At 36.6% G+C, this 18,596-nt stretch overlaps 2 protein-coding genes across 2 annotated transcripts in view; both read right to left on the bottom strand.

Moving 5' to 3' along the window:
- Nucleotides 1–2,049: 2,049 nt before the first annotated feature.
- On the bottom strand, nt 2,050–11,738 carry LOC135206311 (protein unc-93 homolog A-like). Its single transcript, XM_064237734.1, has 8 exons — nt 11,654–11,738; nt 7,166–7,406; nt 6,501–6,744; nt 5,870–5,993; nt 5,457–5,700; nt 4,954–5,116; nt 3,803–4,070; nt 2,050–3,533 (listed from the first exon to the last, which is right to left on the bottom strand). The coding sequence occupies exons 1-8, from the start codon at nt 11,736–11,738 to the stop codon at nt 3,271–3,273; spliced, it is 1,632 nt and encodes a 543-aa protein (XP_064093804.1). The 3' UTR covers nt 2,050–3,270.
- Nucleotides 11,739–14,630: 2,892 nt separating this feature from the next.
- Nucleotides 14,631–18,596, bottom strand: part of LOC135206310 (alpha-N-acetylglucosaminidase-like) — an 18,954-nt gene continuing 14,988 nt past the window's right edge. The window contains exons 14-19 of the mRNA XM_064237733.1: nt 18,319–18,405; nt 17,489–17,812; nt 17,264–17,331; nt 16,140–16,260; nt 14,965–15,232; nt 14,631–14,783 (exon numbers count right to left, since the gene is read on the bottom strand). Coding sequence (XP_064093803.1) covers nt 14,707–14,783; nt 14,965–15,232; nt 16,140–16,260; nt 17,264–17,331; nt 17,489–17,812; nt 18,319–18,405 — 945 coding nt within the window. The 3' untranslated portion in view covers nt 14,631–14,706. The remainder of the gene's footprint in view (nt 14,784–14,964; nt 15,233–16,139; nt 16,261–17,263; nt 17,332–17,488; nt 17,813–18,318; nt 18,406–18,596) is intronic.

Here is an 18,596-nt window from a genome sequence, read left to right as displayed (position 1 = left end):
CTCGTCAGCAGGCACTGTGGAACTTCAGCACCCCCTATAGATTTCATAATATATAAGCACAAAATTATGAACATATACATGAATATGGGAAATTATGTATAGATTATCAATAATCCTTTAAGAATTATTACCATTCTCTTGTTTTTGTAAAAAAATTGAAACAATATGTGGAACTGCTGGTGCTCAGTAGTTCTTATTTTGCTAGTAGGGTGATAATATAGCCAGCTCGCACGTAAGGGTGATGGGAGCACTGTCCTCTCGAGCAGTGTTAGCTTAGCTGTTTGAGGGCGAAGGTGTGATTTCAAATTCGACAATAGCCTAATCAATGTGCAGTATTAGTGTATTGATGAAATCAGTGACGATACTAATGATATGTAATGTAATAAAGAATAATCAACTCAGTTGTGAGTTGCAATAAATGGGAAAAAATGATACCACAATAATGACAATGATACTAAAATTCAAAATAGCTTTCGGCAGCGATTCTGCTGCCTTCCTCAGTGAGAGAGAGAGAGAGAGAGAGAGAATGTGTATGCATGCGTCTGTGTTTTAGGTGGGTGTTCTTTAGTCCTTTTGTTTTATATAGGCCTACGTTATTTTATCTTACTGTCATACTCAGTTTTGTACTATCTTAATGCTTTTGTTTTCGAGTTTTTATTCTTTTTAATGGTTCAATGATTTTTATTTTGCAACGCTTAGTTTACATAAAATTAATATTTTTATGTAAACTCATATTCTCAATTTTCCGTCAGTCCGTCCGCCAGTCTCTCCGCTGCGAAAGTTACTGCTTTGAATTTTAGTATTTTAAAACTTTTTCAGTTTTGTTTACAGTTGCAACTTTGCTTAGGGTAATCATCCATTAGTAATCAGTCATAGCCCAAGATAAACAGAACTTGAAGAAAGTAAGTTTTCGGCATTGTTTATAGTGCCATATATAATATATATATATATATATATATATATATATATATATATAATATATATATATATATATATGCACTATATAATGCTCTGCGCAACGCTGTCTCTTCGTCTATTATTGGCGCATCCCTCAATGTGACAGGTAGTTTCCTCGCTTTCTTTTCACGTATGGATATTGCCTCAGCGGCGTGGTTGGTATGGTATTAGCGTCCCACCTCAGTGGTCGCGGGTTCGATTCTCGGCCATTCCACTGAGGAGTGAGAGATGTGTATTTCTGGTGATAGAAGTTCACTCTCGACGTGGTTCGGAAGTCACGTAAAGCCGTTGGTCCCGTTGCTGAATAACCACTGGTTCCATGCAACGTAAAAGCACCATACAAACAAACAAATATAGTGTGGCTCCCAGAGTACATGTCATTGTCAACTCGACCTAACTTTTTTTTAGATATACTCTCTCACACTTTCGACCTAACTGTTTTTTTTTTTTTTTTTTTTTTTTCAGATATACTCACCCATACGTTACTGCCCTTGGTTTATCCTCATTATCTGATATTATGTGTATAGCACGTCTACTCTGCGTTCTTGATCTACCTAAATTTTTTTTAATCAACTTTTGTCTGTTCATTATTTTATGCCAAGCCACTGCGATATCTAAGGTTTCGTTCTTTTTACCCTATTTCCCATTATTTCTTTCCCAGGAGACTGATATACACATTCCTGATAGTAATCCAATCCTCACTGGTTGCCTGCACCTCATCAGATATGGTTTGCTGAAAATGCAAAGAGATTTCAACATTCAGTTAAAAAGGCCTCTGGAAATTCATCTTTTAGAAGCCTACTGTGTCAAACGTAGGTGCTGGGTCAACTTTTCTGTTGGATGTATGTAATTCCAGCTTTAGTTAGGCGATGACAAGTTGTTGATGATACCGACATGAACTCCTTTTTCGCTCCTACCATTACTATGTTCATTTTTTCTCGCTTAATAACTTTTTTTTTATTGCCATCCAGTACGATACCTGTGTGCCATGGGCTTATCTTTCCGTTTTTATTCCCAAGTTTCAGTGCCCCACCCGTTTATGCACATCATCCTTGAATTTCTCAGGGGGAATAAAACCAAAATAAATTAATCATTACCTTTACTTTCGAAGAAACATTCCCAGTGAGTGACAGTACATGAAAACGTGGTCAGAATTATAAAGAAAGGTGTATTGCTAACACAAATATTATGTCAGAGAAGGTTGCGATTTGTGTTAACTGGAATAAATTAAACAAAAATGATTCCCCTCTGACTTTCAAATACGGTAACGTGGACTTAGATGTTTTAAGAATGTTATGCCGTTTGCAGTAAAAAGTGTTTGACATACCTAAAGGAGGAATAATACCGACCTTAACAAATTTTTTGGCATTCACTATTATCCAAGATTTTGGTTCCCAGCTAAGTAGTTTTTACGATTCCAGTCAGAAATTTTTTTAATTTACCGGTTGATGTAGCATATTTAGACTATGTTCTCATACAGCAATATTGATTCTTTTTACATGCTTACTCATAAACAACGTAAGATTGTTAGAAATGCGTCCCAAATGCTGTTAGCATATTCTCAATCAGCCAAATTCCTTAGACTCTTTAGTTATTGTTACGTATACAAACGTTAGGTTTTTACCAGTTTTGACCAACGCAACGCTGTTTTAAATAAAACTGCCCCATAATCCTTTTCCATTCCAGTATTTTAGACATCCAAGTCCTCTGGTATTCAGAGACCACCTGCTGGTAAAGTTCAGGCTCTAATGTATAATGTAGCCACATTGAATCACTTTTGAATTTCTTCATTTTCCTGACTGGATGGCCATTACAGTTGATTTGCTATCTCAAGCTCAGCCCTGGTCCTTCATCAGAAATAAATAACGCGTAAGGGTGAAAGAAACAACCCCTTAAGTGAGAACTATCCCTCTGGAGCAGCTGCTTTTATGACTTCCAATTTTAGTGTGAGGAACTGATTTCACCCAATATATGCCATTATAAGGATCCTCCAGATATATTCTTGTCTCTGTAGTCTCCCTGTTATGCCTGAGACAGAAGAGGATATATTATGGCAGCTAAAGAAGTAACAAGAAAAGTACAATATTGTTTACAATCAACTGAGCTTGAATGGATGTCACGTGGCACTATTTCATTATGTTTGTATTCTCTCTTTTCTCCATGAAGAGATATTCGAATCGTATAAGTTCCCAGTTAGATTCAAGTCTGAATTGTGCACTGAGCCTGTAAGTATCAGGGCTTGTCAATAATATGTACAAAAATAGTGGCGACATAAAGAAAAAGAAGACGAATTTGTAAGTCACTTGGGCTTTATCAGCGATTTCTTATATTGAGTTTATCTATTGGAACAACAGTGCCGTCTCCGTCTTTTGGTAGCCCTCCCATCTTTTCTAAGAATTCTATGAAGAAGTATCCAAACACACCCAGGGCCAGAAACACCAAGATGACGATAATTTTAACGTTGATGCATAAGATGGAGCTCAGACCAAATGAAAGGGCAAAGCCAGTTGCTTCCCATAAACGACAGTTACTGAATGCAGGTTCGGTTTGTTTTGGGAACATCACACCGTAGATGGCTGTAAAAAGAAGCAGGAGTTTATATTGGGGAAAGTAATGTTCCCTTAGTAAAACACATTAACTAACTTTAGCTAAATCTGCATCTACCAGTGATAAACATTGCCTTTCTAATAAAGAGCTAATTCCATACATTCAGGTTTCTTTAATATATTAGCCTGAATATTCACTTACAAAGTCATGACAAGATTTCAACAATGTAAGGATGAAAATTTGTGGAAATCAGTAGATGGCTATAGAATGTCGATGAACGTTTACTCATATGACTTACAGTTAAGCTGAGTCATCCACACTGCATCGGCAAACCCCCACAGGCCTGCTATGACGAAGTACCAGGTGAAATGGTCAGACCTAGGAAGCCAGACGATCAGTGTTGCAATCACAGAGACATTGATGAAAAACGCCAGGGTAATGACTGGAGCTCTCCCTACACACCTCACAAGGTAGCTTGCAACCATGGCTCCTATGACGTCACATGCCCCATAGCAGATCATTGTGTAACCAACCATGTGGACTCCTATACCGCATGAGACATATGCCTGTGAAGGATTTGAAGAAAGTATAACATTACGTAACCTTCTAGCTAGAAGTGAAGATTACATGCCTTTTGCTTTTCAGAAATGAAATATTGTACGTGCATTATAAGATGTCTGAACTGTATATTTTATCGTAAACACTTGTTCACAAAATGTTCAAGTTTTTATCTCATCGCCTATCTAAATTTTTTTAGAAGTATAACAAGTAACCGAATTGAATTCAGTTCTTTGAAGTGCAAAAAACATGACAGATACGCACAAAACAGCTGAGACATCAGATTTAGTTTATCTTTAACGGCAGATCCTTTGCTGGCTTTTTAATTAACAATTTATTATTTGCTTAAATTTTGACAGTGCAGTAACCCTTTCACAGCACATGTTCCACTTCTGGTACTGTACCAGTGGAAGACGTTAGGGCCCCCCCCAAGAAAGTACGGTTGACTATCTATGAATGATCAGTCAAAATCACAGAATCACTTTTTCCTTCCTCAACAACTTTTCTTCCATAGAGAGCGGAAGCATTTAGAAACCATGGTTAATTTTCAGTTATAAAAACCTCTATCGTTATTTTGTGACGTTCTTCATATATGAATATCTTTATTACCTTTGTATGTATGTAAAATAATTAGGAAAGCGTTGTTGATGCCTAAAAATGAATTTAATGAAACAAAATATAAAACCATGACATTGATTTTCAAGCTCTTTAATTAAATATGGGACTATGTTTATCTTTACCTTTTCTTAAATGAACTAAAATTATAAAGAAATAAAAGGCTTTAAGCATGTTTTTTTTTTGGGGGGGCGGGGGCTGCGGCTGAAGAATTACCACGCTATATATTTCCACTAAGAACTAAATAACCAGCATACAGCAATGAAGGAAACCTACTGCAGTGAAATCAGCAGTCAAGAAGGCCCTTTCAATCCCAGACCAAACAGTGAGAGGAATTAGCAATAACTGGTATGGATGACGAACATGGTTCAGAGTGGCATAGAGAGATTGAAGAACATTTGATTTATTTTTGCGTCCGTCCTCCTCAGAATAATAATATCTGGAAGAAATTTCACATGTAATCAACGAATGCAAATAATGGTAGCCAGGGGCATTAGTAATGCAACATTCATTTTAAGGGATTTTACATTATGGATCGATTTCTCTTAAGCTTGACAGATTTGTAGACAGAAATTAAGAGAAATATATTTACTAGAGATGATTGAAGCTCCTATAATGAACATTACGGTCTTTTTAGAGATTCATTTTACAAGGCCACAGCTAACAAATGCAAATTTTAGTTCATTAACTCTCACTTTGCCAGTTAGAAATTACAGCATGCATCTCAGTTTGTAAAAGCAAGGTTACATCTGATAAATACTTAGCCTTAACAACCTTACTTATGGACTTGGTCCAGGAGGAAGAGTATGATTGCTGATGAAGCAAACGCTCCAGTCAGGAAAAAAGCAGTGAGTGCGTGAATCTGCCATTTGGGAATACCCTCTTCTTCAGACAGTTCAGTGGTGTCATTGCCAAGGTGCTCCTCTTTCCTTTCATCTCTGCCAGCAATACAAAATCTGTAGCCACAGGTACTTATAGAGTCTTCATCCTCATTTACAGGAGTGTGGGCTCCGATGGAGAGAACTAGTGGGTGACAAAATTTAAAAAAGAAACAATTATTGGCAAAAAAAATATATATATCTTCAGAAGTGGCATGCTACATATATCAGAGGGTTGTCTATCTCTTCAAAGTAGATTTCATAAATGCAATGTTGCCCACTATCTGAAATAAAGCTTTGCCAGACTATCTAACCTGAGGATGTAATGAGGTTGCCCCATATTTGCGTTGATTGGAAGAACATGAAGAACACGCCGAAGAACCGTGTAATAACATCACTAGCGTCTTCGCCTGACAGATTAGCAAATGCTGTTCCCACCTGTGAAATAAAGTTATTGTTATAGAGAAGTGGAGCTTTTCACCTCTGCAGTTAACTCACTCTTGAGTTATCTGGCTCTCTAAATTCTTACCATATCTTTGGTGCCTGTATAAGCACTTACCTGTGTTTACCAAACATTGCTTTTGTTTCCGGAATAAATATCAGTCAAAAAATAAAGTCTAGGATAAATTTCAGAGTATATATTTTAGATTTCATATTTCATATTTGCAGAATTATAATTTCTGGATAGTTCTCAGCATTATGGAATCTCCACGAACACAAACTGTATTATCTAGAACTTACAGAAACTGCATTTTCCAGATCTTACAGAAACTGTATTATCCAGATCTTGCAGAAAGTGTATTATCCAGATCTAACAAAAACTGTCTTGTCCAGATCTTACAGAAACTATATTATCCAGATCTTACAGAAACTGTATTGTCCACATCTTACAGAAACTGCTTTGTCAACATCTTACAGAAACTGTATTCTGCAGATCTCTACTACCTTTGTGATGTAAGATCCCTGGGCAGCCCACAGTGGCCCAGCTGCCGTGCCCAGAAGAACAGCAGTAGGGAGGAGGACGTATGGCTTTGGATAAAGCTGAGCTGTCATGTAAGCCACGTAGTAGACAGAGCAGGCAAACAGGATGCTTTTCTCCCCAAAGGTTCGGATAAGGAGCGTCGATATGAAGCAGCTGGAGATTATGAAGCTTATGTATATGGCTGCCAGGGAAGTGATGCCGTCTATTCTGCAAATTTGAAAATAGGTATATAATGGTTTATACACACATATATATAAACATATATATGTATATATATGTGTGTGTGTGCGTAAATGTTTAATCGTGCTTAGCTCTTAGCCAAATACAGTGCTAAATAAGAAGAAAAAAAAGATTAGGTATAAGTGAGCGTTAACCATATTCATTGTTATATGGAAATAGATTAGTTGAGCGTGCTACTATTTTGAGATGGAGTGAATTATAAAACTTCATTTTACCATTATTATTATTATTATTATTATTATTATTATTATTATTATTATTATTATTATTATTATTATTAAGATGAACCCTAACCATATAAGGAACAGACCCACAGGGGCCACAGACTTAAAAGTTAAGCTTCCAGAGAATATGGTGTTCATTGAAATAAAATCAAAACTATCCTTACTTATGAATTGAAGACTGCAAATTTTCCATGGAAAAATAGCTGGTGAAGAGAAACGTCATGGCGACAGCGAGGGAGATGACGTTTTTCATGATGGACGACATCTTCTTCTTGTTCTCGGGAGACACATCTTGGGTCTGTCGGCAGTCGGTGTTGTCTTCCGTCACATTAATGCTTTCCATTCGTTTGCTCTCGGCTGGTGCCTGTGATGACTGCACTGTAGTGTAATGGGTCTTTAATGAATCTGTTACGTAAGTAGGGTATAACGGTATCTAATAGTCGTTTATATCAGAAATAAGGTAGTATCAACGGCCATAGTAATCTGCTAGCTGCTAGATTTCCTCATACTCTTTGGATTCGTTCATCACTACAAGCCTTGATCCAAATGAAGGTATTGGACTGAGGGTACCCTCACTCTTTCTACTGCGCTTGGGTTCGAATCCCACCAGCGACGCCAAGGGCATCATTTCCTCATCTTGCTTGATTCGTGGCTTGTGAGGATAAACGTATCCAAGAATTGTGAGGGAATGAGAAATTAAGAGGTCACTGTGGCTGTCGATAATACAGGGATCATAGTTCCTGACATTCCTTTGCTCATGACGTTTTAACGTTGATGGCAGAACCGCGAGCTTAAAACGAACATAGGGAATTCTTTTGATATGCTTTTCACGAGAAGTGGACAGATTTTCCGAAATATTCAGAAAGTAACGGTATCATAAGGCAAAATAACCTCTCTCTCTCTCTCTCTCTCTCTCTCTCTCTCTCTCTCTCTCTCTCTCTCTCTCTCTCTCTCTCTCTCTCTCATAAATCTGTTTAAATGAGGTAAATGCCCTCTTCATTGTATATTCAGCAGTCGGTATTCTCAGGTCTGTCAACTCTCGGAATCAGTACACACAAAGCAATAGAGCCAGTTTATAAACATAATAGCCTGATTAAGCTGGTATGCAAATATGTGTCATAAGCACATTAAGCAAAATAGATGTGGCTGAGTGTATACATACACACACACACACACACACACACACACACACATATATATATAATATATATATATATATATATATATATATATGTGTGTGTGTGTGTGTGTGTGTGTGTGTGTATACATATTTATAATTACGTTGTGTGCTTGAGTTTCTGTCGCTGTGACCATAAATACTAAACTTTTAGCCTAAAAATAAAGTTCCTGGCTACCGATGTCTTCAAATCATCCGTCAAGGCATACAGATGCCAGGTAGTAGGGTAATAATATCCAAAATCATTGCCATATAATAATTAAGTCTTTCAATAAAATAGTGTCCTGTTGTACATTTTTCTAAAGGACTGTTATCGGCAAGAGAGAACGCCAGTAGGCTGTGAATATGATATATAGATCCCGGCAAAGGAGTAAAATTCATTCTTAAATCTGAAGGTCTTTGGTACATATACAATGAAGTTATCACAATGAAACGAGAATGAATGAATTTTTCCTCGTCATGAGAGCACTAAAAGTGGGTGGGTGAGGAGGGGCCGCCTTACCACAATGTGCGGCTCCCTGTATTTAAACAGTACTAAGGATTCTTTGCAGCCTCCCATTGGTCTGAACTTCGTTGTCGTTTGCCTTCTGCCACTCAGACGTTCCCATTGATCTCTTTACTTAGTTCTCCGACTTCTATCAGCTTTACCTTGGTCAAGTGTTGACGTCATATGAGAATCCGGAAGTGTGAGCCAGTGCAACGATGATTTTGTGTAAGTGACAGCGTCATACACATGATTCTCCTCAACAAAATTAGAGTACGAAAAAACTATAGAATATAATTAGAATGTAATAATACCACGGATGGTAAATGAGGATGGAGTCAAAAGGTCACAAGGTAGACCCAAGTTACTATAATAGATTCACATCAGCCGTGCAACTGAAGTCTAAGCCAGTCCCTTACGAAGCTCCTGATTGGTTGTTGATAAGCCAATCACAGGGCTGGAAACTCTCAGTCTCTCGAGAGAGTTCACATTGGCAGGATGTATGATCCACCTCTCATGAGAAATACTTTTGAAAGACGTATCTCTCAGGCGAGGTGGAACGTACATTCTGCCCATGTGAACTCTCAAGGGAGGCTGGGAGTTTCCAGCCCTATGATTGGCTTATCAACCGCCAATCAGGGACTGGCCTAGACATCAGATACACGGGTGATGCGAATCTACTATAGTCGCATCTCTATAGCAACTTCGTGTAAGAACAACTGTTGACAGTATTAATTTTATAGGTATGGATCTCTGGTAGACGCAAGTTCCATCTGAAATGTGGAAATTCATAGGTAGTGAGATCGCCTATTTAGCAATTAGTTTTACATCCGACGTTGTAATATGAAAATATGCGTAATAGCAGTCGAGTTTTGGTAGGGTAAGTTGAGTCTTTCCCCAAAACAGTTGTAAATGAAAGAGCAAGTGAGTTTCAAAGTTGTTCGCTCTTAATAAAACACGGCGTGTAGATCTGGTTAAATGGTTGAAGTGCAAACTTACCATCTCGATTTTAAGTTACGTTCTTGAATAGTGATTCAAGTTACTCATGTAGCCAGAGAACATGGATTAAGTTAAATTAGCTAACCATTCTTATTTGAGATGGCTGAGTGTGCCGAACTGAATGAGTCATGGCAAGCTATCACTTCGGCAAAGCTTAACACTTCTTCATGCAGTTATGCAATTCATGACCTAGACCAACGGCTCACCAACCAATATGGAGACCTATCACCTCAGCGAGTTACCCTTATACATTTTTCGGTAGAATCTGTGTGAAATGGTATTGTTTACATGAATACGCCCACACACACACATACAAATATATATATATATATATATATATATATATATATATATATATATATATATTATGTGTGTGTGTGTGCTATATATTCATGTGTTAGTGTGTGTATGCGCGCTGTTGTATGTGTTATGTAATACCAGCTTCTTCGCCACAAAACAACGACTAGGCAACAACTAACACTGAACACGAAAAAATTAGAGAGATGAAAAAGCCAAACACAAATTTAAAAAAAACTAAAAAAAAAAGGGTAGTTTCGCAAATTCTCCAGGGGCATTACGTGGCCCCTTTGACAGTAACCATCAGGAAGAATGTGAAGCTGCGAGCAATTACTGTGTATTAAAGAATATTGCTCTGAATTAACCGAGTGCCACACGGCCCTTTGTGGCACCAAGGCCACGCGCTTCTATGGTATGCAGGACAGCTGACAGACAGACAGACAGACATTCGCTCTCTCCCCCACCCAACCCCCGCCCCCGTCTTGTTCAACAGCCAGCGACTAACTGCTTACTGCCGCTGTTATTTAGACCTTTAATTATCCTGAGACGGGAAAGAGTGACGAACCTTCCTCGAAATAGCGAGGGAAAAGACGGAAGGTTCTCATTACATGTCTTTAGCGCTATGGTGCCATGTTCCAGAGCTATTTAATCATCGTGAGATTAGACAGAAATGACTTTTTGCTTATTATTACTATTATTATTATTATTATTATTATTCTCTTCGCACGAGGGCAAATATTCTTTTAATATTGAAACACTATTAGACTGACTTTATAGATTATTATTATTATTATATTATTATTACACACGCTGTTTTTATAATCTCTTTGGCAAAATATAAACACTGGCGAGTTGCTGACCAATATTAACGTGGAAGGAAAATTGAGCAGATTCGACATTAAGTTAATTCGCACGATGCAGCCATCCGTTTTAAGAGGACTTATTATTATTATTATTATTATTATTATTATTATTATTATTATTATTATTATTATTATTATTATTATTATTATTATTATTATTGTGTTATTCAATCAGTTCGTTTGATTAAAACGGTGCCGTATCAACTCTTCATAGTTAAACTGACTTAAGAAACATACCCTGCGAGTCCAGTCGTGATTATGCAGATCGTTGAGTTTAAGATTCGGTCAAAGGGAAAACTCCAGCGGCCTTTCTGTGAAGTCTACGCATTTGCGACGAAAACCTTTCTGGGTTTCTTTAAAAAAAACAACTAATCAGTGATTAGTTCCCAGAAAGGGATTGCATTATATATATATATATATATATATATATATATATATATATATATATATATATATATATTTATATATATATATATGTGTGTGTGTGTTTGTGTATCTATCTATATATTATGTATATACGCGCTTTTGTACACTACACATCCAATGGGCATACTAAAAATAAAATTTATATATATGTATATACTTTCAGATCTTTTCATTTGTGAATAATGATTCCAGAACACATATACTGTAGGTATAAATATAAACCAGGTATCTATATGCACTTTCCTATCAGTCACTTAAGATATGAAATAAAACGCAAACGAATGATGACAACTTCACAGGTGGAACCTTGCACCTTTTCGTGTTCTTTCCACTTCAGTAACTACCAATTTTCACTGTTATGTTCTTGAAAATACGCAGAAACCGAAGGCGAATCACTGAACCTTACGATCACGAGGTGATGAGGCTGCAGTTGTCTCACTGAGAGCACGACTGAACGGTAACAAAAAGTAATGTGGCACTTGATAAGTCATACCATTAACTGGCCCTTCCTTTTAGAGGGTCCCTGAACACCGAGGGTAGTAGTGGTGGTGGTTGCCACATTTTGATCTCTCTCTCTCTCTCTCTCTCTCTCTCTCTCTCTCTCTCTCTCTCTCTCTCTCTCACATCCAATTTCATATTTATAGGATGAAATGATACCCAATATCATGATTGAGAATGAAAGTAGCACTTCATGGCGCCTTCTATGTGTGTATGAGTCAGCCCTGAATGGCTAAAATACTCCAGCAATCAAGTTTGGGATCTGTACGAAATACTGCATTACGATTATTGGTGTGTCGTTTGTTTGATTTTAATGTTCAAGTAACTTCTAAAAAAAATTTTTTGCACTTATATCTGAAAAAATTGGGATTAGTTGCTGTTGTAAGAATAGGGCTGACTGAAAATGGAATATAGTCAGAAGTGCCTTTTCACCGACTATAAAAAATGTATTTTCCAGTCTGGTGGTCAGGTAAACCGTTTTCATTTTTTAGTGCAGAAACTGAAGGACTGACAACATAGGCTATCGCTTCCTAATCTCGGCCAAGTAGGTGTTTGTGCTGTTCAAAATCTGATTGATACGCAAACCAGCTAGGATGAAATCAGAACTACCAATCTTTTGAGACTGACTGTAGGTTAGGGAACGGTGATTCTACCATTACAGGGAATCGGGTTTGTTCGTCTTTTTCCAGACTTTCGACGAGAGGTGGCCCACTTCAGTGAACTGGTTCAGAGTAAAGGAATCAAAATAATAATAGCTATATATATATATATATATATATATATATATATATATACATATATATATATATGTATATATATATATATATATATATATATATATATATATATATATATTATACTATATATATACACGCATTACGAATTTCACCATTACATAATGGCTGAAAAAGTTGACCACGTCAACAGAGAGCGAGTGAGTTATCCTATTAATGGTCAAAAGTCGTCCCTATTTTATGACATGCCTCTCTTTATCCCTATCTATGTATCTATCTATTTATCTAAAATATATATAGTAAATTTAGGTTAACATCCAAAGAATTTAGTTAATGAATGAATCGTTACTACTGAGGTCAGATGTAGAATAATCCCGTAAATTTTTCCACGGTAAGTCTACGGTAATAATGTCCAATTATGTGATTTTTCTAGAATGCAGAGTGAGGGATCACGACTTAATCGGAGGGGTTCATGGAGAGCGAAGGTTAGGTCAGGTTAAGGTAAGTTTGGTTAGGTCATATTCCCTTTGAAATTGTTACTACAGAAATACCTACTAGGCTTACTGTATCCTTGCACCCTCACTCTTCATTAGCTCCGATTTTTCAATCATTTTCATAATATCATCAATATTATAATTTATTTCGTATATAATTCACGTGGAATATGGGAAAAACAGTATTATAGCACAGCACAAAGGTTGATGTACGACTAATTTTAATGGGATAAAATTATATTTTAGGCACCCCAAAAATTAGAAACCGACCGTCTTCTCTTATCATCTTTCGTTTTCTTTGTTGACCGTTAACTAATATAGTTATCTGTCACTGCATGTGTACTAAACATCCTTTGATGCCTTAATTGGGTTTGTTGCTTTGCTTTTGAACTTTGATCGTAGTTGATGTTATTGCCAGTGATTTGACATGAGAGAACTCAGTGATTACGTGCGCGTATAAATACCCCTTTCTACATATGCAACCACACATATTTACAAATCCAGGAATACAAGTAATCGGATATACATCTACATATACTACATATGCCATCATAAAAACACATGCACCAACGCATACACAATACAAGTATATAAACATGTTCATATGCATACATATACAAATAAATATACATGCAGACAACAGGGAGACGTGTACACTCACACGTGTGTATGCATGCCGATGTCCATGCATATGTGATATTTAACGTGTAAGGACATACATTTGAGCATTTGTACACAAAAATATAGTTACACACATGAATGATTAGATACACACAGCGTATAGATACTAAGTGATACTAAATATAGCTGCCCTTTCCTTCTCTTTGCATCATCAGGAATGAAGTAAATAACTGCATTGGGTCGTTTGTAAGGTCGATCTTTTAAATATATAATGCAGATATGAGTTGTGTAAAGCATTTGAATTAAGCTTAAGTAATCGATTCAGAATAGCGGAAAAATTCTACAGTCATTGCAGCAGATATGTGCACTGATGTACGCTGTACATAGTACAAACAGAATTTTCTTTATTGCTCTGGTTAAAGCATACTTATAGCACTTAGAAGGCTATATTTCTTTCACTGACCTTCAATTTTTAGGGATTTGGTATACTGTGAAGCACGAATTTATTATCAGGTGGTCTATCAATGCTCATTATCAACTCTCAAAGCTTTCCTATCTACGTAATGGAAAGGATAATTTCTTTTTTTTTCACATCTTTTCATTCCTAACTTTATTTTTTGTATTTTCTTCATCTAAATATGGTTTCCTTTCACCATTGCGTTTTGTTAACCTAGTTCCACGACTTTCAAAATTACCACGCATATTGCAGCACGAATGATTTTTGTTTGTGCAGATTTCATTAACTTGGTTTTATCAAGGCAATGAATTGCACAGCCCACGTGTTTGAGTATCATTGTTGATGCCTTTTATATTAATAGACTGCTGTTATAATTTTTATTTTCTGTACCGAACCTTTTCCCGTATAATGCTCGCCATTGTTTTTCTAACAACCTTTAACCTTTAGCCTTGTACAAACAAAATTATGATTTCATTTTCTGTAATGAACCTTTTCCCATATAATACTTGCCATTATTTATACAGCAGTCTTTAACCTATTGCCATGTACAAATGATAATTAAATCAGAAAAACACGGAACTTTTTCATTCTGACGCTGTTTTATTATGGTTCTTTCTCATTGTGAATATATTGGGATATTCAAAATTTCCAAGTTCTATAGGAAACCGATTGTTGCATTGAAAAAAGGCCTGTACTTCTGGTGAAGATCAACAGCCATTGCGATGGTGTCTCCTGAGAATAGAATAATAATCAGTTGGTAGATGAAAAATTTTTTTGAAAAATACTTTTACTCAAGACTGCATGAGAAAAAAATATGAATTGTCTGTTGCTGTTTTTAAACTCAGCACTAACTTTTTTTATATCTGACAACAGAACAATCATAAACCCAAAAGGATCTCTGGTCATGTTTTACCTGTAGGTTCAGATGGATACGACCTATCCACGTCCTTCGAAAGAGGATCTTCTATCTGTTCAAAGACTTGCTTGTTGAAGGCGCCCTGATCGAAGGGCGTCCCTTTCTGCAGACTTTCGATCAGTTGGTTCCCAAAGAGTTCCCAACGAGGCTTGATGTAGTGAGAAATCATTCCTGACCACTGTTTGCCTGCGTAGTCGAGAATGTTCGCATCAGGACCCCAGGTTGTGATCTGATTCAGAGCGTTGAAGACGTACAACCGACGCTCCTAAAAGACATATTAAGGACAAGAGTCAGATTGGAAAACCTTGTCGTTCTTTTCTTATGGCCACGTTGTGACTGACCATTTACTGCTCACATCAGACCCATAAAGACTGGTACAAATTTGTGAACATTGATTTTTGGAGCTGAGCCTGCTTGCCCCAGTTTAAAGGGCTTGGCTGAATCTTGTAGCAGCCCTTGAAAGTTTTGTAAGATCTGCAATGGGTCGCATCTGGACCAGAGATGCAAGGCCAGCTAAGACTTTCTCAATAGAACACTGAGGATAGGAAACAGCATTTGCATTGTCAGAGACACGTTGACAACAACATGCTTTTTAATGTTACTGATATATTGAATATTAGTAACTACTGATTCATGGGTCTCATTGCAACCATTAACCAGAAACACTTATTTTGCACCGTCTTTAATGTGCCATCATGTGGAGTTTCAAAATCCAAAATGGGACATGTCTTTTCTTTCAGTTATGAGGCCAGACAGGACCCTTTACCCAGAATGACAATGACCTGTGTCAACTGATAAGCTTTTTCATGATATTTAAGGTGATAAATCGTGTTTATTAAAAAAGAAAAGCAGTGAACTGCAAATCAGGTCTTCATGAAGAAAATAAGCTCTTAAGTAACAGACATAAAGGGACCCGCTAATTGGTGGCTTAGGATGCAGCTCAGTGGTGCTTACCTGCTCCTTTGTGTCCCAGGATGCTGTTCACTGTACTTGCATCATTGTGGACCAAGATGCTGTTCAGTGGTACTTACCTGCTCATTTGTGGCCCAGAATGCTTCTCAATGGTGCTTACCTAGTCATTGGTGGCTGAGGATGCTGCTCAGTAGTACTAACCTGTCCATTTGTGGCCCAGGATGCTGCTCAGCTGTATGTACTTGTTCTTTGGTACTTACTTGCTCATTGGTGGCCCAGGATGCTGCGCTCTCGGTCCAGACACCGAGAAGAAAATCGGGAGATGTAGCTAGGATGTCATCCATATCACTCAAGATCATCTGAACGTCTGCATGCGCCTCCCTGCATGATAATAACAACGATGATGTTGACGAAAATCACAAGAAGTGTGCTAAAATATAACTGAAAATATTTAAACTGATTCGTGGATTTTCTCTTCCTTTCATTTCTCTCTCTAGGAAAATGAAAATTATAAAATACGGAGTTGGAAATTAAAAAATAGAATAGATTTCATTGTCTCAAAGAAATTTCAGCTGATTGAGTTTGCTTAAGTAATAGTTCTTAGCAGTAAATTCATGAAAATTATGTACATTTTTACAATAAACTTCTCTTAATTATGTCGGCCACATTATTATTATTATTATTATTATTATTATTATTATTATTATTATTATTATTATTATTATTATTATTATTATTATTATTATTATTATTATTCAGAAGATGCACCCTATTCATATGGAACAGATCCACAGGGGCCACTGACTTGAAATTCAAGCTTCCAGAGAATATGTTGTTCATTAGAAAAAAGTAACAGTAACCGAAGGCAATGGGAAATACAGAAAGGAAGAAAAGAAATGAAAGTAACAAACGTATTGAAGTGTTATAACACAAGCTCGATTTCTGCCATCTTCCACAATCTCATCACGAAATTTAGCCACAAGTAGCCCATGTTGGTAGCCAAATTGCATTGTATGCAAGTCCACCAAAACTTACATCAGCATTGATTTGACCACCAATATTATATATATTATATTATTGTATTGTTTGCTAAATCCAATTCACGGACTTTGTCTAAAAGATATATTAAAAGATGCTTGAAAATTTGCTCATGTAACACCTCTTGTGTGAGATGTCAGTCTCTGGAGACCTAATGTAACGCCTCTTGTGGGAGATGTCAGTCTCTGAAGACCTAATGTGACACCTCTTGTGATGTCAGTCTCTGGAGACCTAATATAACACCTCTTATGGGAGATGTCAGTCTCTAGAGACCCCATGTAACACCTCTTATGCCATATAGGGGATGTTAGTCTCTGTAGACCTGGGAGATTCTTGTAATACTCACTGCACTCTTGACAAGTCTCCTTTTTTGTAGCTGTTAATCATCTTGATTGCCGTTTGGCCAGACAGAATCTGAAATTAGGAGCACAAAGTTATTGCAGACGAGAAGTGTTATTTAAAAATGCATTTTTTTTTTCATCTGTATGGGCGCACTCATGGACCAACACAAATTATAGGTGCGTTCATTAACACTTGGATGTTTATATAATGGATTTTCGGCTGATTATACCTGTAACATCTGCCTCGAGACATCCACAACGTCGTGAAGGAAAGTCTTTAGCTCAGTAACAGATATGCTTTTCGGTGACATCACGAGGTTCTTCGTCAGCATTTGGCTACCCCCACCATTTACGTTTTCGTCCTCTGTTATTTCTTCAGATTCTCCAGACTCTTGAGAATCCTCCTTATTCTCTTCTCTCTCCTCTGATGAGTCTCCAAGTGCTGTTACGTCTTCTATTGGGCGTGTTATTTTATCAGATAATCTCACTGAATCTTTCATAACAGCAACGATGTTATCCCAGGCTTCGACGACATCGGCAATGGAATACCATATCTGGAATAAAATACATCTTGAAAATTTCCAGTGTTCACACGAGGCAACAATTTCCTGCTTGAGAAGAATATATATATATATATATATATATATATATATATATATATATATATATATATATATATGTATATATATATATCATCAATTCTTTCAGGTAAAATTTTCTGAAACATTAGTTAACATGTCTAAATTTCCAAATTACTACAAACAGCCTAAATACACATACACACATAAACGCACACACATACATACAGATATATAATATATATATATATATATATATATATATATATATATATTATATATATATGTGTGTGTGTGTGTGTGTGTCTGTGTGTGGTGTGATGTGGTGTGTGTGTGTATGTGTATTTAGACCGTTTGCAGTGATATACGAATGTGGATATGCGTTAAAGTAAAGTTTCATGAGATTATCTCTGAGAAAATAGAGGCTTTTAAAAAAAAAAAAAAACACACACACACACAGAACGGGGAAGCAATTAACTTACAGAATCTGTTGTCCTCGACACGTCCGGTCTCTTCATGATGATGTAATCACCGCCGGATCCACCACTTTCGGAAACGTACACACTATTCTAAGTTACGGAAAAATAAACGAATAAGAAATACATGAAAATAATTTCCATATAAACTATATATATATATATATATATATATATATATACTATATATATTATATATATATATATATAATTATATATATGTGTGTGTGTGTATAACTTTTGGGCAAAGTTTTCTTTTATGCAGATCTCGTCGAATTCTGTGT

Source organism: Macrobrachium nipponense, chromosome 29, assembly GCF_015104395.2.
Source record: "Macrobrachium nipponense isolate FS-2020 chromosome 29, ASM1510439v2, whole genome shotgun sequence".
Lineage (NCBI taxonomy): Eukaryota > Metazoa > Arthropoda > Malacostraca > Decapoda > Palaemonidae > Macrobrachium > Macrobrachium nipponense.
The sequence above is the reverse complement of the archived record's forward strand: the minus strand, read 5'-3'. Positions and strand labels throughout refer to the sequence as shown.

Coding starts and splice junctions, on each gene's coding strand:
- LOC135206311 (XM_064237734.1), bottom strand. CDS start 11,738: ATGACTTATCAAGTGCCACATTACTTTTTGTTACCGTTCAGTCGTGCT. Junction 6,745..7,165: donor TTGCAGTCTTCAATTCATAA/GTAAGGATAGTT, acceptor TCAAATTTGCAG/AATAGACGGCATCACTTCCC. Junction 5,117..5,456: donor CTCCTGGACCAAGTCCATAA/GTAAGGTTGTTA, acceptor AATTTCTTCCAG/ATATTATTATTCTGAGGAGG.